This window comes from Sebastes fasciatus, chromosome 6 (genome assembly GCF_043250625.1).
Source record: "Sebastes fasciatus isolate fSebFas1 chromosome 6, fSebFas1.pri, whole genome shotgun sequence".
In the NCBI taxonomy this organism is placed as follows: Eukaryota; Metazoa; Chordata; class Actinopteri; order Perciformes; family Sebastidae; genus Sebastes; species Sebastes fasciatus.
This window is the reverse complement of record NC_133800.1, coordinates 16,739,166-16,760,567: the sequence shown is the minus strand read 5'-3', so window position 1 is coordinate 16,760,567 and position 21,402 is coordinate 16,739,166. Positions and strand designations below refer to the sequence as shown.

Genomic DNA, 21,402 nt, shown 5'->3' with positions numbered 1-21,402 from the left:
ACAAAAGGGGGGATTCTTCAGACATAATTTGGACATGGCTGGGTGTGACAGAAAATGTAATGCAGTGTAACAGTGTAAGTTTTTCTCAGATCTCCCTTTGACACAAGTAACTTCAGCAGTCGTATAAAACAAAAAACACACAATTCAACAACTGAGGTATTTGACGGACATTATTACCTATCAATATTACTTTTATTGAAATACGCATACGTCAACAGTAAATCTCTAAGTTAACTAATTTATAGGGTTGTTTGTTAGGGTGTTTTAAAGCTAGAATGAAGATACTGGTATCATATGAAAGTAAAAAAAACCCTAAGGAATCCATTGGTACCAGCCATGTCATACTAGCTTGTCATGAAGGATGTTAAATAACTCTCCAAACTTGTGCTAAATTTTGGCGAGGAAAAACTGACATGGCCATTTTCAAAGGGGTCCCTTGAACTTAGAATGGGTTCTCTGGGTACCCACGAGTCTCTCCTTTACAGACATGCCCACTTTATGATAATCACATGCAGTTTGGGGCAAGTCATAGTCAAGTCAGCACACTGACACACTGACAGCTGTTGTTGCCTGTTGGGCTGCAGTTTGCCATGTTATGATTTGAGCATATTTTTTATGCTAAATGCAGTACCTGTGAGGGTTTCTGGATCAATATTTGTCATTGTTTTGTGTTGTTAATTGATTTCCAATAATAAATATATACATAAATTTGTATAAAGCAACGTTTGCCCACTCCCATGTTGATAAGAGTATTTTTTTTTTTTACTTCAAATCTCCCTTTAAGGTACATTTTGAACAGGTAAAAAATGTACAATTAATTTGCGATTAATTGCGATTAACTATTGACAATCATGCAATTAATTGCAAATATTTTAATCGATTGACAGCCCTATTAATTTATCATGAGAAATCCTGTTGTGTGAGTGGTCAAGCCGACTACATGACCAGTTTTGTACTGTTTATTATTATGATAATAAGAAAACCGTACTGTATTTATTAAATTTGGCTGTATATCCCATCTGTCACTAAAACATATGCTGTTGTTGTCAATTGACCTCTTATGCACTGCTGCCCCCCTCAGGTTCCTTTTGGTAACTGCCATGTATTGGTGTCCTCTGTACAGTAATATAATTGATCGGGTGGGGTTGATGGATTCACAATAAAATCTTTTTTTCTTTATTTATAATTTTGTCAGATACGAGGGTAAAAATGAGTGTCGCTCCAGCAGGCTTCACTGTCTGCTTTGTTCCTGATCTCTGTCCTGTTCATGTTCCCCACAGGTGTGGCAGATTCCTGAGAATGGCCTCGTCACTCCCATGGCTGAGCCCGTGGTGATACTGGAGGGCCACTCCAAGCGCGTTGGCATCATCACATGGCACCCAACAGCACGCAACATCCTTCTCAGTGCAGGTAAGCGCTATCTCTGTGTTCTTACATCTACATAACAATGCATTTGAACACAAACCTTCAAGTTATAACATATCATCATGGTGGCAGCTGCCTCAAAGACAAAATACTGTGTGTGACTTGGATATGCCGCTGTCCTGCTCACCTTTACACTATGCTGTCGTCAGGTGGCGACAACCAGATCATCATCTGGAACGTGGCCACAGGAGAGGCTTTGCACACCCTGGAGGACATGCACCCAGACGTCATTTACAACGTGTGCTGGAACCGCAACGGTAGCCTTATCTGCACCTCCTGCAAGGACAAGGCCGTCCGTGTCATCGATCCCCGCAAGGAGGAAATTGTTGCTGTAAGCAGTTTTCAAAGACAATTTCTCTTTTTATATACCATTGTATATGAGAGGTCAATATTAATCTGGGTGCAGTGAGGTGTGGTTGCAAGTAGGGAGACTGCTTCAGCTGGAGGGCCTGGCTTCATCCACCTTGTTCCCTTAAAATTGTCCTTAGTATGAGTATGACACTGAATTATCACTGGATTTAGGGGCCTTCCCATGTAGCAGACTCCTTCAGGAGCAAACAAGTGACAACAATTAAGTTTAAGCTGAATAAAATGCTTTGTGTTGCTACTTATCTAAAAGCAGAGCTTACACGAAATGTAATGTTAAAGTGGACATAATAATAAACCCCTCAGGAAGTAGTGACTTAAGCACAAAGGTTGTTGTGTTGACCTGTAAATACACTTCACAGGTGAGGGAGAAGGCACATGAGGGCGCTCGACCCATGAGGGCCATTTTCCTGTCTGATGGCAACATCCTCACCACAGGTTTCAGTCGCATGAGTGAGAGACAGCTCGCCCTCTGGAACGCGGTAAGCTGCTTCATTTAGGCTGACTGCACTTCAACATTTCACACTGTTATTATATTATATTATATTATATTATATTATATTATATTATATTATATTATATTATATTATATTATGTTATATTATATAGGCTGGATTTCCACCACAGTCTTGAGATTGTTCAGACAGCAAGCTTTTCATTTAAGTAAACAGTATAAATGAAACAGTACACACAAGTCAAAAATAAACACAATATTCACAACTATGAAATTGCCAAGTTTTCAGTCTCTCCAACAAAACTATTTTATCATCATTTATCATGCTTTTTTTTTTTTCTTCAGAATGACATGGGGGAGGCCATGGCTGTTAATGAGATGGACACCAGCAACGGAGTGCTCTTGCCCTTCTATGACCCAGACACCAGTGTTGTTTACCTCTGTGGGAAGGTAAGTTCCCTTTTTGATCACTAAAAAGTTTAATTTCCACATGGCTCTATACAGAAGTAAAACTCTTGTTTATTTCTTGACAGGGTGACAGCAGCATCCGTTACTTTGAAATCACAGACGAGGCTCCGTATGTTCACTTCCTCAGCACCTTTGCCACCAAGGAGCCTCAGAGGGGCATGGGCTACATGCCCAAGAGGGGCCTTGATGTCAATAAGTGCGAAATTGCGAGGTAAGCTAAGATGGATGGCTAATAATAATTTCTAACACCAGAATTCGTTTTGATTTTAGTCAACCAGATCAAATGTGGAGTTCCTAGCTTCACCACTAGGAGGCAGAACTTGATCATGACATAATCATTAATCCCTCTCAGGACAGTCCACAGTAAACTGTCCTTAAACACGGTCTGATTTGTTGTTTCGTAATGCATTCAATCGTGGGTAACTGTTTTGAATTTGTATGTTACCAGGTTCTATAAACTGCATGAAAGGAAGTGTGAGCCTATCGTGATGACTGTACCGAGAAAGGTGAGTCCCCGTCACCAGACCAGACCTCTACATTGCTATGTTTAATCACAGGCAGCCGAGTGAGGCCTTATAGGTCTCATAATGTGCTGGTTATAGAGTTTTCCTCACAGCCTGTCACTCTGTCCTTCCCCGTCAGTCGGACCTGTTCCAGGACGACTTGTACCCAGACACATCTGGACCCGACCATGCCCTGGAGGCTGAGGAGTGGTTCGAAGGCAAGAACGGAGACCCCATCCTCATCTCCCTCAAGAACGGCTACGTCCCGACCAAGAACCGCGAATTCAAGTTTGTCAAAAAGACAAACATTTTGGACAAGAACAAGTCGAACGCTAGCGACGCCAACAACTCTGCCTCCTCAACTCCATCGATTGTGAGTATTAGCTTTTTCTAAGATCTCCAGAGTGTCTGATGAATGTAGCACAGGATTACAATAAATAGTTTCCACTCAGTAGAGCTGCGCAGTACGGAAGATGGAACAGATTTTAATTATTTTAATAATCTGATGACTATTTTCTTCTCAAATTATCGTTTGGTTTATAAAATCAGGGATCTTACGGAGGGGAAATTGTTCTACTGGTTAAGAAACATGTGACAACACCTGTGTTCTGATTACACTGGACATTTTACAAGAAATGATGGCGGTCAACATATGTAGACTTTGATCTTTAACATTGGATGGCTGTGTGTCTGGCCTCTCCGGTCAAGCTTTCGATGCCGGGCCGCAGGTCTTCACCTGGCGCTGCTGCGCCATGCACACCGGCTGTGACCGCCCTGTCCTCCGCACGGCGATTGCCTCATTAACGTTACGGTCCTCGTATAGCATTGGGTTTAAATCTGAAATATTGCCAAATTGGCACTTTTGCTTTTCGCTTTGACACCAAATCCGTCTTATCTGTCAACTCTCTCTCGTCCCGTGTGTGTGTGTGTGTGTGTGTGTGTGTGTGAAATATGACTCCTGCTACTCTGTACGGAGCAGACACATTCACTTTCAGTTGTAGCATCCGTCGTGAGACTAACATATTGATAACACAGCGCTAAATAAATCAACTAAACGGGTTTTATTTCTATAAAAAAAGCAAGACAACAGTGTTGCACCAAGTACCACCGGTAACACAAACTACCGCGGCAAGCCTATATAAAATGTCAGCAAATAATGAAAATGTCAATTATAATTTCCACGATGGCCAAGGTGACATCTCGATACAGCTTGTTTTGTCCGACCAACAGAACAAAACCCAAAGATGTTCAGTTTACTGTCGCATAAGGCAAAGAAAAGCAGAAAATCCCTGTAATTGAGAAGCTAGAACTAGGGAATGTTTCAGCTCTAGACTGCATGACATTAGGAAGTCTAAGTGAACATGTCAGTGTTTTTATATACATTGTAGTGTTTATTTAGATAGATAGATAGTCGACTAAGAAAATGTTTTGTGTACCCCACCAAATAATCCCTCACACATGATTAGGATGCTGGACGATGAACAGTTAATACTCATATATTTCACAGCGTTATCAGTCATTATTGCCGCTCATCTCTGCGTAGCTGCCTCTCCGGGGTTCACAGTGTTAAGCAGACAGATCGTATGTGTTCGAAGCAGGGCAGATTGCTGGCTGTCCTCATGAGGTGGTTTGTTGTTCAACCCACTCTGACCCACAAACTGAGGGGTCTGTTGCTGCTCTGGGCGCCTGCTGCTGCTGGGCGTCCTGCCGCACCTCACCCACAACACAGCCACCCGCCTGGGACCCAGCCCATGTGTCTCTCTGCAGTTCTGCTCTGTAATCACAGCCCACTGAGCTCCAGCGCTGGCGAAACATGTTAACCCTCAGATTACCGGACTATGCCACATGGCATATATAGTCCAGGACTGTAGGTAGCACAGGAAGTGCACTATTGTGACGTACCTTAGGTTTGACATTGTGACTGTAGTTGTGTGTTTATTTCACAGCAGGGGAGGTCGTAGGAGTATAGCGACAAGGATGTGTACAAACACGCCAAAAAGTCTCACTCGTCTCTTGTGTCTCCCACAGAAATCTGAAGCCAAGCTGGAGGAGATCTTGAAAGAAGTCAAATCCCTCAAGGACCTGGTCAGCAGTCAGGAGAAGCGAATCATCAAACTTGAAGAGCAGATGTCCAAAATTGCCATTTAGGGACCCTTTTACCCGACCCGCTACAATTCAGGACGCTCCATTGGCTGGGGGGTGTGGGCGGGACCAGTCACTGCCTATCTCAATGACAGTGTTTCGTCTGAGGCCTGCCTAGCAATGATCCCTAGCAACATTCCAGATGAACTTTTTCTTAGCCAGCCCCCAACCCTCAGTTTAACACAGGTGGAATAAGGATGTGTGGCAAATTTAGCAGAAAATACTCTTTGCTTTTTGGTGACAAAGGACTCTATTCCTTTTATTGTGTGGCAGTCATTTTTTTTTATTTTGTATACAAAAGGTCCTTTGCATTTTAGAAAAATATGACCAAGAAAAAATTCCAATATCAATAGTCCGCATTTGCCATTGCATACCCAAATATTTTTTTAAGTAGGCATCTGTGTTACATGTTACCATACCCCAAAATTATGTTGCCAAATTTGACATTTTGTTTACACCTCCTTAACAGTATTTCTTTCTCTCTCTTTGTGGGAAGAGTCAAAATGCAAACAGGGGCGTTCAGTGCCGAAGACTGGTTATGTAAGGACGTCATCAGTAATTCACTATGAAATTTGAATAATTTAAACAAATTGGATGGTTATGCTAGGAAGATTGACATTTCAAACTGTGTAATTAGGAGGAAATAAATTCAGATTGAAGACCCATTTAGCTGCCACAGTCTGCACCAAGCACCCAGACACATTACATAAATGACAAATCTTACTGTCTGTGTTAAAGCTGAACAAATTAACCTCCCGCTTTCTGCCATTTTCTTCTCATTCTTGTCGCTTCCCGTCATTCTGACTGTGGACAATAGTCCACGTAAACATGCATTCCTGTCTGTCTTGCTACATTAACACGCACTGTGTGCTTATTGGAGAAAATGACAAACACATTCCACAAATCTCATTGGCAGGAAAAACATACTTCTTTAAAGTTCCTCTTGCTGTGAACACTCTGCTGCAGTGACTCAGTTACACTGGTTGGTTGTTATTGTGACATCTACGTGCTGCCCCATGAAAAAAACCAACTTTGTGGATTTTCAACCTCAGCTCTGCTTTGTTTATGTGAGAGGTTCAGTCACTGACCTCTGTGTTTAGTAGCCACGGGCCTCGCTCAGTGTAGTCAAGTGTAGTGGGATTATTTTTTGTCACCGTTATACGCCATCTCGGATCATCCGTACAAACAAGACAGGAAAAGACACCAAGTAATCACACGTTGACTTGACTATTTGAAACCTTCTGGTGATAAAACTGGAGTTTGCTACAGAAACTGTTCATGATAGACCTTAAAGGCCTAGATTGTGTGTGAATATGTGCCTCATGTCTTTGGTCTTTTGGGTACCTGTCACTATGGATGTTCCTGCTTTTGTTTCTTATCGTGGGCGGGTTATGAATTGGACTCCCAGTAGAACGTCCAAGACTTGCCTCTAACTTGGATGAATTGGGTTGGGTTATTGCTTCACTGTTAATTTTAGCCTGTTTCTTGTTCCAGCTGTGCTTATATCCCTCTTAGCACTTCCACCTTTTTTTTTTTATGGTTTATTTCTCAGATGCCCCCAATTCAGTATCACAAAATCAAGGAACCATTGAATTGTCTGAGCGGTTTGGATCAGACGGCTATGATGAAAAGCTCCTCTTGATGTTTTTAGATTAGTTTCCCAGTGGGAAGCTGAGACGGGTAATGGTTCAGTCTGTTGTTTGCCTTCAATATTTGTTACCACTGTAAAGACCTGAAAGTGCCATAGAGGTGACCATGGAAGTGTTTATAGGGGGACGGTTGAGAGAGTAGATGTGTGTAGTAAATGGAAGAGTCGATAGGTGCCCAGATTTAAAACCACTTGTGAGGTGCTTTAGTGTATGTTCAAAGGACCCCTGCCAATCCATCCCACGATGCACCTGACGGCATTACTGGTCGGGGTTTGTTAGTAAGCAGTGTGCCCCTTTCCACCTCGGTACGGGTATTCAAAACATCTTTAAAAAATGATGTCAAACCGAAAAGCTGTCGGCAGCCTTTTTCGAGATGCAATTTAAGCAGCGAGTCGTAGAATATTATCGACAGAGATGTGCGTCTGACACAAATTCTACTGCCCTATCTTGTGTATCAGACCGCCAATCTTTGGGTTCTTCATAGCACTGTTGGCACGAGAGTGAAGTTGTGAGGAGTAGTAATGAATAGCGATCGAAAGGGACTTCGTAGGTTGGAGAAATGTGCAGTTGAAAGATAGATGTATGTTTGTAATTTAGGTCTAGAAAAACTTGAGTGAAAGCTGTGTAAATAACATGACCATATTTTCTGTTCTTTTTTTTTAATTTCATTTTTGTTTTGTGGTTGTGCTGAAGAGGGTATTTGTGTGGGAGGTGGGTTTTAAATGTTTCCCCTTGTCTGTGTTCCCTGCACCTTGCCATAATGCATCATGCAAAAAAGCAGAACCTTCGATAATGTCGGAGGTCGTATGAATATCGAGAAAGAAAATCAGAGGAAAGCGAACCAGGATGAAGCCTCACGTTGGAGGTCTGCTCAGCATTTTTGTTCATTATTCTTGCTTCAAGTATCAAACATTGATTATAAGAAAAATTAATAAAGAATTTTTAAAATGGCCTCGAATCTGTTGCATTCAATCATTACTGTTTTGGGGATTTGTCGTCTTTTAATTAAATGTTTTTCACAGAAAGATTTGAGCCTTTCAATGCAAGTTAAAAACTCAAGTTTGAGTACAACACATCTGAAAACAAGAGGAAGACAGTACGGGAAGTAAAGCATCAAACTCTTTGAAGGAGGCTGGCTTTATCCTGTATTTCTTTCTTGTCAACAAACCCCATGAAAAGACCAAAACCAACAATGTGTTTGTCCGTCTTTCGATAATTTACAACGTCATCAGCCTGTCCAACGTGTTCCTCTGAAGACATACACTATTTTCTGCTGTTTGAGTGATGATTCCTAAAAACTACAGAGCCCAGCTGTACAGGGAAACGATAAAGATGTATCTGTTGGGGATTATTTTCAGCTGCAGACATTTGGTGCTCTAGTGAGTGTTTACGGCTGCAGGACGGTGTAGTGTGTGACTCAAAATAAACTTCAGTGGCCATTTTCATAGTGAGGAGGGAACGTGTCAGCTAGTGCAACAGTGTGGCTCATTTGTGTATCTTTAATGTTAGAGGAATAAGCCATATCACAAAATACTTTTTATATAGGATCAATTCATGTGTGGTTTTCATGGGATTTGTTCACAATAAGGAAAATATTGCCGGCCTTATCATTCTGGACATTTATTCTTTGTTTTAAATATTGCTACTCTCTTGTATTGACTGATCCCAACTGTACTGGTGAACAGTTATAAAATAGATGGCTAGACATGGATAGTAAATGGAGCGTACAGTGCTTGAATTTAAGATAAAGTTAGCCGCTATTGTGATTGAGCCACCAAAAATAACCAAGCACACTTCCAGTAGAAGTCTTTGTTACAGCATAAATTATAAACTATTATAAGTCACAGTTCAGTTACAACAATGTGTGTGACACAGAGACCGTATGAAGAATCCATCACTCTTGTTTCTTTATTGCACCCTGAACCTGTACAATTGCTCCCTTATCTCATGCTGACCAGCTATAATATCAACATCTCTAACCATCTGTCAAAATAACTGAATGAAATAAGAAAGGACGCATCAGCAGCCTTAAATAGGCGACCTGCATATTTAGAGACGTATCCAGAGATAAGTGCTGCTAAAAGACCATGAAGTTTATATATGTGTTCGCTCTGTACATATGTTTCTGGATGAAAGGGGTTGCTTTCTCTCTGCGCTGGTCTGGTGTGCCCTGTAGAGACAGGCTGTAATCAACAGGGACGTAATTAGAGAGGACTCAGTGGGAGGCAGAGGAGTCGCCCTGCCAAGTACAGAAATACCCGTTTCCTTAAAACATGGGACTCATGTACTCACTACAATGTCTCTGCAGTGAGTTTCAAAGCAGAAAGTTCAACTTTGAATGAATCAACACACATTTTGCACAAATTATACTGTCATACAAAGAGAAGACTCTTTCTAGAGACAGTTTAGCATCACTCCATGTATGATAAAATGTCATTATGTGCAGAATCACTCTACATGTTCCCTCTATCATAACTCAGAAAGAAATGTACAGTAAAAAGGTTCAGTCCCAAGTGGACGCCCCATAAATGCAGGAGGATGAAGAGTGGGTAAGGGAGGTTGAGAAAAAGGGAGGAGATGCTGAAAATAGAGGGATGGACATCATGTTGCAGTGAGCAGACTTTTTAGAGCTCAGTAAAAAAAACAGTCATTTTAACTCAGCAGGGAGGGCGAATGCTCGGAAACTCTCTCTCTCTCTCCTACTTTCCTCTCGTTGCTTTGTCTCCCCTTTATTCTCCTCTCTGTCTCCTGCAGTGTGCTGTGCTGTTCGCAAGATAAACCCGGGATAACACACTCTGTAAGTATACGTTTATATTTGAAGAGAATTTAAAGTGGGTGTTGTCAAGAAAGTAAAAGTATTTCATATATTTCAGAGCAGTCTGTGTATCCAAACATGTTGAGTAAAATCTTGTGATCCATTTGGTTTATATTGTTTTAATCTAGTGAATGAAACTAAACATGTACAGTAGTGGTGGAGTACATTTACTCAAGTTCTGCAATGTGAAGGTACTTGTACGTCCCTTGAGTACGACAATTTTATGCTACTTTATACTTTTACTCCACTACATTTCAGGGAGGAATATTGTACTTTATAATCCATTACATGTATAGCTAAAGTTACTTTACAAGATATTCAGTTTATAAACTATGGTGCATTGTTACAGATTAAACTACCCAACAGTATAGAAATCAGTTAAAATTATCTTCAACTCCACAACCACAAAAATAATATAATAATATAATTTATAACAATTTAACAGACATCTATTTTCTGCATAACAAGGACTTTTGCTTTTGATGCTTTAAGTACATTTAATAATACTTTTGTGGTTTTACTTTACTATAATGTAGGGCTTTTACTTGTGATGGAATATTTGTACATTGTTGTATTGCGATTTTTACCTAAGTAAATTAACTGAATGCTTCTTTCTATTTAAATGATCAATAATGTAATTAATGTATTTTTTATACTCTCGATGCCAAGGCCTGTAGGTTATAATGTGTTTTATGTAAGAATACTGTATGCCTTGAGATGGTCTAACCTGCCAGTGACTCCATCTTTGCAAATTTGTGTTGTCTGGGCACGCATTGTTAAAACTTGCTAACCTTTACTTTTATTTTATGGTCGAGACACCAACTTTTCCAAAACTACCACGTATGTCAGGCTGAATTAGGAGTATATGTGTAACATCAAGACATCTAGAACATTTCTATTTGATGTAAAGATGCAGCCGTAAAAACACGGTGCCTTGGGTTTGAAAAGCTTTTGGTTAATTTAAGGAAAATCAAGAGTTTGAGACATTAAGCACTCAAATGTCATGAGATGGATTAATTGCATATGTGGTGTCTGACGGCCTTCAGTCGAAGGTTAACGTGGAGCCTCCAGCGAAATACAGGGAGTGTAACTATGTCTGTAATTATGAGGGGCAGTTCTGTCCTATAGATGTACATCCCAGGATGGAGACCCAGCCCTCCATGTGGTCCAGCTGAGCTCATACTGTACTGTATGTTCGACCACACAGGGAGGAGGGGGGGGTTCACACTGTGTAATGTAAATCAAAGCAGGTTCACTATACAGTGATGCTGATTAGAAGTTTGTCTTTACAGTTTAGCACGGTGTAATTATACTGTATATTATAAACGGTAACAGACTGAGCCTCTGGTTCTCTTTGTTAAAGCTTCACTTCACATTGAGATGAAGAAGAAGGATGGAGAGAGAGAGAATAATGGAAGAAAAGTTATATTGAGTCAGGAAGTTTATTCAGTCAGTTGTACTTTCTGTCAGTAAATGCAGGTTTTCCTGGAAGCAGAAATATCTCCATCAGGTCTGTGCTGCTGCTGTGGGCTGGTGTACAGCAGCTGCTGCTGCCCAGTGTAAATATAGAGGCCACAGCCACAGGTCTCCCACGCCTTTCTGCTCCCCTGGAATATAGCTTCCTCCTGGCTTTGGTGTGGTGGATGGGTGGCCTCCTTCTACTTTACAAATTATAAGGCGTTCGGCACCAAACTCACTGTCTCCACCCCAAATAAGTAATGGCTACTCTGCTGCCTGCTAAAATAGATCTGCTGGATGAGGAACGGCAGAAACCCTCGAAAAACCTGAGTGACTACTGGAGTTACATTTCAGATGGAAACAGCCCTTACAAACATTGTTTTTCTCAGTATGTGTCAGTTGCATGAAAGACTGCTTGACACTAGTTAGTAGAGTGACTCCCAACCTGAGGGTTAGGACCCATCAATGGGTCACAAGAAAAATATAAGGATCACGAGATTATTAAAAAGACAGAAAAGTCCACGACAGCTGTGGCCGGAGGCATGTTTTCGGGTTATCTGTCCATCCGTCCGTCCGTCCGTCGAAATGCCTTGAGGGAATTTCTTCGAATTTGGCACAAACGTCCACAAACGTTTTTGTCCATAACTCAAGAATTTATATGCTAATTATGACAATTTCACACAAATGTCTAACAGGATAAAATCAATGATGAAGCGATGACATTTACAGACATGGATGTAAACTGCAACTTGACTGGTTGGCGGAGGCACACAACCACCAGGCAGTAATTCTAGCTTTTTGGGGGGATTTTTCTCTAATCTATGCTCTTTACGGTTGTGAACTCAGTGTGACATTTCTTCACTTTAGAGAAATTGTTTGACACTGTGGTTTATTGCCGAGAGTTAGATGAGAAGATTGAAACCGCTCTCATGTATGTACAATAAATATGTAGCTAGAGCCAGGAGGTGAGTAGCTTAGCTTAGAATAAAGACTGTCCAAAGTGAAAAAAAATGCACGGACTAGCTCTTCTACAGCTGGAGTCTTGTCATCACCTTGAGGTTGCCGGGCAACCAGTGGACTCCAGGAAGTCACTGCACCAGGCCGATAGTCGCCAAGAAATATTTACAGCACTTAACTGCCTTTAAGAGTTTTCGTGCGGATTAAACAAACTGGATGACGTGTTCATTAGTTAGCTATATGGTGCTGGTAGATGGATTCTGTGTCCTCTGGACCGAGCCAGACTAGCTGATTCCAGTCTCTTGCTAAGCTAAACTAACCACATCCAGGTGACCTGAGCCTTTAAGGGGTCTCAAATGACTGTGTTAGTGGATCTCTACAAGATTAGATTTAGAAATGTTTCTTTTTTTGATCCTAAATTCAAGATAGCCATTGTTGTTGTTGTTGTTGCAGGACTCCGAGGAGAAGATGAAGTCCCGTCTTGTTTTCCTCGTCGCATGTGTGACGCTGCTCTCACTGTGTCACGCCGCTCCTCTGTTGTACAACGCATCCATGGATGGCAGCGGCGATGAAGCGGAGCTGGAGCTCATTTTTCCAACCTCCTTCTCCACTCGAGCACCTGTTGACATCTCTGCTGCTACCGGAGCTCCCACCCTCACCAACACCATCACCACCACCATGATCCGCCTGAAGGACTTCGTCTTTACCCGAGTGGTGGACTTCCTGCAGGAGAATCTGCTCATCATCATCGTCGTGACCTCTCTCCTCATCGTCATGGTCTTCATCATCTGCTGTGCCTCTGCCATGAGTCACAAGCGCAAGCTGGAGGCCTACAAACCCCCTCCTCAACCAAACAGGAAGTACACGGCTGATAAGACAGGCGGACGCAAGAATTCAAGCGAGCTCCAGGAGAGGCCGTACGCCGTCGACCACGTCAAGAGGGTCCAGACTCAGAGCATGGCCTCCCCCAAGAACCTGCGCCAGCCCTCCAAGGCTCTGGTTGGGGAGAAGGGGAGAGACGTCAGGTCGTCGCCCCGCCAGGAGGTCAGAAAGGTCAGGGAGGTGGAGGAAGTGGAGAAGCGGAGAGAGGAGCCCAAGCACAAAGAGCAGCCGAGGCACAGGGAGGAGGTGCAGCAGAGCTCCAGCCCCAGCACCAGCGCCGCTCATACAGGCTGCACCTGCCACCTGAAAAATGCCCACCACTAGGGCATGGTCAGGGCTGATGTTGGCATGAGAGGTTGCAACCGTGACATAAAATCAAGATCAGACAGGTTGGTTATACTGCACACATATGGAAATCTGAAATACCTTTTTATAACTGCCAGCAAGAAATTTATTTGTGAGGCTCGTGTCCTTAAATGAAAAAAACATCCATCGATTAAACAGTAAAATCTAAACGTTCATGAAAATAAGAACTGTCGCCTGATGTAAAAATTAAATTGATAGAAGATATGTGACTTGAAATCAAAATACTCAACTGTGTTGCTGCTTAAATCCTGTCTATAAATGTTGCATCTCACAGTTTTTGATTCATACTAAGATTAAAAAGCCAACCTTTCAGTGGCTCAGTGGTCTGTTTGTCTTCAGTCTCAACCGCCTGATATCATATCACTGTGCCATTGAGGTAGCATCCCTTTTTTCATATGGAAATGATTTTTTTTTAGAAGAGAAAGACAAAAAATAGATATTATAAAATAAAAAGAATGGGCAGCCTGTAACTTCCCATGCTTTCCAAATAGAAATGACCAAAAAAGTAAGGGGAGAACAGGGTTGGTTGTCACCCTCCCTAGAGGGCGCTGTTAAAATGTGTTGGTACTGCAATCTTCAGAATAGGGGTCAGAGGTCACCTGCAGGGTCATTTCAGGAGTGAGACACTTAGTAGGACTTAGTGTGACTTAGTGACTTAGTGTTTGTCATGTCAAAAAGTAAATATGCAGCTCTCCTATGTTTCTCTTCGAGGCTTTTGCACCATGGGTTTATAATAAGACAATGATTACCATTAAAACGTATGAAGGGAGAGCTAGTTAGATAGTTTAGACAGATGTTCTCTTAGCCACGCTACAACATGTGGTTGTTAGCTTAGTCACTAGCAAAAAAAATCCCAGTTGGGGATGCTTGTCACATTTACTTCTGGGTTGGTTGTCACATGTAACTGATAGTGAGTGACTGTAATAAGGATGAGATAAAGGAACAGTGTGTAGGATCTGGCGGTATTTAACCGGGAGGTGAGGACATTGCAACCAACTGAAGCCTCTCCTGTGTACCGAGCGTATTGGAGAGCTACGGTGAAATGTCCCTCTCTAGAGCCAGTTGGAGCAGAGCCAGTGTGTGTGTGTGTAGGTGGGAAGTGAGTGGTGAAGCAAGAGAGAGAGAGAGCGGCGGTGACGGCAGCGAGTAACGTTATTCGACTCCGGCCCAAGCAGGAAAAGTTAACAATGTTTGGTTTGTCACAAGACGTATTTGACAGTCTGTATCTTTTGAACAGAATAAGCTCAAGGAGACTAAGGTCACTTGATTCTTACTTGACACTTTAGCTCCCACTACACATTGAAAGGGAGTCTATTCAGGATACAGTTTTTGAGAGATTCAAATAAAAGTAAAAAAGCGTGACGACCAACCCCGTTCTCCCCTATCCTATCATGTGTTTTTAATACAGAGATGTACTTCATGTACAGTATATGCCTGCCTAGACAGAGGAACTTCCTCAGTATGTCCTGCTGTACGCCGTGGCATCTTTACAGCTAAATCTTTGCTGCTGTAAATAAAGCAAAGTGAGACGCCAGTAAACTTGATTTGTTGGATAAGTAACAAAACATTCTCTTTATATTTACATTCATATTTACTTCATTTTGTTTGTATAATGTTATTTTTTATGTCATATCATATTGTATTTTACTTTACAAACCTAATTCACAAAGATTTACGCCAAAAGCACAATTTGCAAATGTGTTATTTCTAGGAAGTTAAAACATAAATATCTATCTATTATCTATCTGTCTATATATTTATTTGGTTGATAGTTCTCATCTGCCTTCAACATTGAACACAGGCTTTTCTGTATAAGACATTTGTGAATCAGGTTTTTTTTTTTTTTTAAATAAGTAATACTTATGTATAAGATAAATTATGGGTTTTGTTTTTAATGTTATGATTTGTAATGAGTCTAATTTGAGTACAGGGATAGATAGCCTGTTTTGCTGGTGTAATATGTTTAACTTTGACTTTGACTCTTTGGCTAAAAAAAGTATTTAAAAATCAAAAGTTGAGAAGTACATATTTGTCATATTCATCAGATTTTATTTGGAGAAGATAATTTATAAAAACTCTCCACTCCCTGTCCCATTACTCACGTTAGTGTCTCTGAGCATCTAAACCAAATGTGTGTTTGTGTGATTTATGGGCCAGACTTTAGTCATGTTTAAACACTCTTTAACCTCAGACTGTTGTCCTCAGATGTTTCCACACAGGTGCTTCCTCTGTAAGTGAGTTTTATTGTTTACAAAATTGCAGTTTTGTTTTGCTTATGTTGAATAAAACTGTGGATAATGAGGTTTCTGTCATTATTGTAAAAATGTTGGAAACGCATTTATGATGAAAATACAAATGCAGCCCTGAAGTAGTGAGACATTAGAAAAGGTTTAAAAGAGGATGCTGGCTACGTGCACATTATGCTCAGCTCAGGAATCTGTAATTTTGAGCTGTATACACTCAAAGAATCATGAGTAACTATTTTTAAGGTAATTACCCAGATGTAATATCTGCTCTTTGGAGACGTGAGCTGTCTTCTAACTTAACATTTTAAGTGTGAGCTTTGCACACACACACACACACACACACACACGCACGCACGCACGCACGCACGCACGCACACACACACACACACACACACACACACACACACACACACACACACACACACACACACACACACACAGACACACACACACACACACACACACACACACACACACACACACACACACACACCACAGTAACACCAACAACTCCAGAATTGTATGCTTCCACGTTGGCGACAGCCAGGGCCGGAGGCATTATGTTTTCGGGTTGTCCATCAGTCTGTATGTCACGCAATATTTCAGGAACACCTGGAGGGAATCCACTTGGACTCAACAATGAACTAATTAGATTTTGATGGTCAAAGGTCAAAGGTCACTGTGACCTGGTGTAAGAAAATATCAATACATATGAGTATCGCAGTGTTATGTTGTGCGATACTGTTTCGATTCTCCAAAACACTGTATAGATTTTTTTAATAACCTATTAAATATTCGACGGCCTGCCGTTGGGCCCGGCCGCTATTTGATCGTTCAGAGGTTGTGGTAGGCTCAGTTTTAAAGTTGGATTGAAGTTACTGGTATCATATGAATGTAGAAAACCATTGTACCTTTGGTACGAACCATGTCATACTAGTTAAATAACACTCCAAAGTTACGCTAAATTTTGGCAAGGTAAAACTGGCATGGCGATTTTCACAAGGGTCTCTTGACCTCTGACCTCAAGATATGTGAATGAAAATGGGTTCTATGGGTTCCAATGAGTCTCCCCTTTACAAACATGCCCACTTTATGATAATCACATGCAGTACAAGGGAAAAGTATACAAGTATCCAGTATACATTTCTTTTTTACAGTATTGCAATATATCGCAATATATTGAATCGTTACCCCTGTATCATGATACGTATCGTATCGCCAGATTCTTGCCATATACAGCTATAATGCTAATATGACAATTTCACGCAAATGTCTAATAGGATAAAATTATGTGGTGATGACATTTTGGACAGAAATGGATGTAAACTGTAACTTGACTGGTTGGCTGAGGCATACAACCGCGAGGCAGTAATTGTAATTCTGAGTGACATTGGTGAGGCAGCTGGCACCATTACACCCCAACACAGGCCTGCAGAAGGTATTAGAGCCTGGAGAAGGCGACAGCCCCCTTTGTCCTTCGTTGGCTTCTGTACAAGATTGTTTAAATATTTCAGCAGCAGTAAACCAGCTCCATACAGAGCCCTTTGCTCCAAAACAAGAGCTCATGTATTGTCTATATAAATCTTAAAAGACACTGATTTGTTCCAGTTATGTTCAAACAAAACAGTTTCCATATTTTGAAAGAGCAATGAAATACTGCCCTCATGTGAACAGTGCAAGTATGGATATCAGTTATGTGTGTTAATGCATTTCTTTTTACATCATATCTACCACTTCCATCTTTATACAGGCACACACATCTGAAATCTATTGTTAAAATACATTACACATTTATTAAAGTATCATTAAATATTGCTTAAATGTCTGAAGCACAAAGCTTTTTTTTTAAATAAAAAGGTTTGATCTGATCAGAAGTGGGTCAACACTTCAAAGATCAAAACATCAAGGATGACAGCACGGCAGCTCAAAGGCAAGCTGTGGTGGCTGAAACGTGAACCCTGACACAGCCTCGCACCATGCAGGGTCAGATTTCCCGCTCTTTTGTCAATGAGGTGCTAAATAATTCGAGAAAACTACCCATACACTTTCACTCTTCCCACCAGGTGATGTGAAGAGGACCACCCAGCAACGCTCTCTGTCTGAGGCTTGTTTACTACATCCACTGTCTGAGTTTAAGGAACCATGGTAACCTCAGATAAGCAAATATTTGGGACACCTGTGTTGTTTTTTCACACTAAAGCTGTTGCTGAAGCTCTTGCTCCGTGTATTTTCACCCTTTTCACTTTCACTGCCACTGAAGAGCAACTGGACCTGTCAATCAATGTGAATGGTGAAGAGGATCCAGAATAGGTAATACAGCACCTTAAGGCTGTCGTTAAACTTTGATGAGCATCTGCCAGGAATTCTCAGCAGCAGCAGCGGTGGTTATATCTTAAGAGAGACGGTGGACCGTGTAGGGACCATGTGGTGACAAGCCTGCCCAGGGAGGAGCAGATAATACAGGGAGAGAAAAATGGTAAGTACCTTTATTCATTTCTTTATTTTAAAGTGCTGCTTTCTGATAGGTCAAATGTGAAAAGGTTCTCTCTTTTCACTAGGCCATGTTCTCCAACATTTAAAGTATTTTTGTGTGTAATTATTCATTTCAGTCAAATATTTCAGTTTATTTGCAACATTATCCATTAAGGGACATAAATGACACAAGCTTGTTTTATTTAGTTTGTTTTATGGGCTCAGGATTTTGTTGTTGTTCTGCTCAGCAGCTCAATCAAAGAAAGTGCCAAATGGGTTTGCCTCATGATGTCCTCTGAGCTCTGATAATATGTTAATATGTAGGAGAATAGGTAAGATAATTCTGCAGTAAATCACATTCTGTTATATTTGGTGTGCTCATTGGTATGGATAGATTGAGATGTCAGCCTTTACGTAGATATCTTGTATTATGTTCATTCATCTGTGAATTTGGATGCTTGCTTGGTTTAGCTCACCCTATACTTACTAACTGAGAGGGTAAAATCCCATTCACTGGAGTAAGTGGAGGAGGAAAAGGAGTTGGCAGCTTTCTTTTGTTTTTTGCCCACTGTTTCAGTAAATATTTTGCTAATAAGTGCCACTTTTTTGCACTACTCCTGCTTATCGACTGGTTCTTCAACATCCCTTTTTTAAATTTTTCGGCGCCAAACCACCTCATCTGCCCTGTACATGGGGTTCACCCTTTATAAGCTGTTTATAAGTTGCTAATAATGGCTTTATAAATGTCTGCTGTTGTAAATATTAATACGTTGTTAATAAATGGATTTTGGTCCAGATCCCCTGCAGCTCTCTTTCATAGGGTCAGAGGTCAAACAGTCTACCTATGAGAGGTCTACCTGATGAAATCAAGGTAAAAACACGACGCATGTGTCATGCTGGAGATTTTTCCCAACCTCTTATTAATGTCTGATCCATAAGAGCTTTAGTAAATAATTTATTAACATTAATAAAGCCATTATTAACCCTTCATAAAGGGTGCCTTATGAAGTGGTACCCCTTTTTTTCTAGTATAAGTAAGTGTGAAATGTGTCTAATATGGTCGTCTCTCCTCCATTATTCCTGGCAGTGAGTCATGCTTTGGTGCAGATGTGGTGTCCTACTGGTTCTCTGCATCTGTCCTCCAGCCTGCCTCATACCGTCTCGCTGTCCTCCTGGCTGCTGCTGTCCTCGCCCAGGATTCCTGGTCTTGTGCGAGTCCCTGGGTCTCAGCTCGCTTCCTCGCTCTGTCCCTCTCAGTACCTCGGCTCTATCGGTGGCGAGGAACAAGCTCTGTAACGTGGACCACCTGCTCCGGCCCTTCTCTGACCTACAGGAGCTGAGCCTCAGTCACAATCTGCTGGCCCGCTTCCCTCGCGGTCTGCCCCCCAGCCTGGAGTCCCTGCTGCTGCAAGAGAACCGCATCACTTACATCACCTCAGGCGCCCTGCGACAACTGGGGAACCTCACTCGCCTGGACCTGGAGGACAACCGCATCCGTGCCATCCAACCTGGGGCACTCCAGGGACTTAACAAGCTGAAGGTCCTGACACTGAAGGGGAACAAGCTCACAAGCCTCCCTCTGAATCTTCCCCCATCACTGACCCATTTAGACCTCTCAGCAAACTGCATCTCTGTCCTGGACCTGCCCTCGCTGTCCGCCCTGGTCAACCTGCAGGTCCTGAAGATCAACAGCAACTGCCTGCGTTCAGTCCCAGAGAGAGCCTTCGACGGCCTGCCACGTCTCAGATCTGTGGACCTCGCCAACAACCTGTGGGTGTGCGAGTGTGACATCTTGTATCTGTACCGCTGGCTGCTGAGTGGCAGGCTGAGGATGGCCACAGACCTGGTGTGCACAGAGCCGGTCCATCTTGCTCACCGCCTGCTTCTGGACCTCTCTGTCATGGCTATCTGTCCTCATGTCCTGAAGCAAAATGAGAGGACAGACCAACTGGACCTCAACTCTGCGCTAGAGAGGAAGCTAGAGACGGTGACGGTGAACCCAACGGGACCAAGCTTGTTTAAAAACAAGAGGCATTTGGGAAACTTGTCAGAGCGAATCTCACAAGAAACCACCGTTGGACTTCTTTTCAAAGATGTTCACAAGACTCGTGTGTTACTTGACCACTACTCTCTAGAGACCCTTACCTATGAGGAGTGCTTGTCCCTAAATAAAACACAAACAGTGAGCCCACCCAGTTTAAAAACCACTACTTCTATCCCCGATGAGGAGCAGAAATGCAACATCACAGGTCGGCCCCCTCAGATAAATGCAACCTCTGCTGAAGGGACACAAACTTTACTCTCCACAAACAGAGATGCACCCTGGCCCACCCCCGAGCCACACCTGTTAACACAACATGACTCTGCAGTGGTCATATCTCTGCTCGCTGTGTTATGTGTGTTAGTAGCTCTCCTAATGCTGGCAGTGCTGGTGGTTCTAAAAAAGGTACTTCTGCGCCAACAGAGGGTGGCTCCGCTTGATGCAGGATCTGGTGGATGACATCGATACAGACGCACATAAACATGTTTTTTTTAATAACTTTAATCACAATAAGCACACAGTCTCATACAATATTCTGTATAATGCCTTTGTATGTGTACTTTAGCTGTCGACCTAACTGCATATTCACACTGTAATTTTATACAATCAAGCCAAATAAAGCCTAAATGCCAAAAGTACAGATAAAAGAAAACACACCTCAACCTATAATTTCTGGTTTAAGATCTCCTTTGTGTTCTGTGTAGGAGCACTGCAAAGTAGGAACAAAGTAGGAACAATGTTGAGCTCCGTTGTTTAAATGTAAGGATCATTCATCATGAACTTCCGACCAATTTCTGATCGTTTGATGAAAAGCAAATAACACCAGCCATTTTTAAAGAGATTGTTAAAGGGTATAAAAGTCACAGAAGAGGGTGCGACATCTGATGTAGTATTACGGTAACCAGTCTTCCAAACAGCACAGCAATGAGACATTACACGGCTGATACTGAGACATAATGGATATTTAATAACACATTTAACTGGTGGCCTGTGCATGTTCCTCCTTCTTGTCCTGCTGTTTTAATCTGTAGTCTGACAGCGCCGCTTTTATGGCATCTTCTGCAAGCACTGAAGGAAAAGGAGAAAAGAAACACTTTGAGCATGAAATAAAGCTTTGATTTTTTTACCAAGAAATATACAGCCAGGTAGTAACAATAG

At 41.8% G+C, this 21,402-nt stretch overlaps 4 protein-coding genes across 5 annotated transcripts in view; 3 read left to right on the top strand and 1 right to left on the bottom strand.

The window, feature by feature from the left end:
- Positions 1-7,959, top strand: part of coro1ca (coronin, actin binding protein, 1Ca) — a 38,221-nt gene extending 30,262 nt beyond the window's left edge. For both annotated transcript variants that reach the window (XM_074638002.1, XM_074638001.1), the window contains 8 exons: positions 1,281-1,410; positions 1,575-1,756; positions 2,154-2,273; positions 2,591-2,695; positions 2,779-2,924; positions 3,162-3,219; positions 3,356-3,589; positions 5,245-7,959. In XM_074638002.1, coding sequence (XP_074494103.1) covers positions 1,281-1,410; positions 1,575-1,756; positions 2,154-2,273; positions 2,591-2,695; positions 2,779-2,924; positions 3,162-3,219; positions 3,356-3,589; positions 5,245-5,364 — 1,095 coding nt within the window. In that variant the 3' untranslated portion in view covers positions 5,365-7,959. The remainder of the gene's footprint in view (positions 1-1,280; positions 1,411-1,574; positions 1,757-2,153; positions 2,274-2,590; positions 2,696-2,778; positions 2,925-3,161; positions 3,220-3,355; positions 3,590-5,244) is intronic.
- Positions 7,960-9,663: 1,704 nt separating this feature from the next.
- LOC141769185 (uncharacterized) lies at positions 9,664-13,588 on the top strand. The gene is made up of 2 exons (XM_074638003.1): positions 9,664-9,804; positions 12,691-13,588. Exon 2 carries the CDS (start codon positions 12,706-12,708, stop codon positions 13,441-13,443), a length of 738 nt encoding a protein of 245 aa, XP_074494104.1. The 5' UTR covers positions 9,664-9,804; positions 12,691-12,705; the 3' UTR covers positions 13,444-13,588.
- A 4,051-nt stretch (positions 13,589-17,639) lies between these two features.
- tmem119a (transmembrane protein 119a) lies at positions 17,640-21,217 on the top strand. Its single transcript, XM_074639798.1, has 3 exons — positions 17,640-17,682; positions 18,082-18,207; positions 19,349-21,217. The coding sequence occupies exons 1-3, from the start codon at positions 17,640-17,642 to the stop codon at positions 20,701-20,703; spliced, it is 1,524 nt and encodes a 507-aa protein (XP_074495899.1). The 3' UTR covers positions 20,704-21,217.
- The window catches only part of iscua (iron-sulfur cluster assembly enzyme a), a 3,099-nt gene continuing 2,885 nt past the window's right edge, over positions 21,189-21,402 (bottom strand). Inside the window, exon 4 of the mRNA XM_074639797.1 lies at positions 21,189-21,312. Within this exon, the coding sequence (XP_074495898.1) occupies positions 21,221-21,312 (92 nt within the window). The 3' untranslated portion in view covers positions 21,189-21,220. The remainder of the gene's footprint in view (positions 21,313-21,402) is intronic.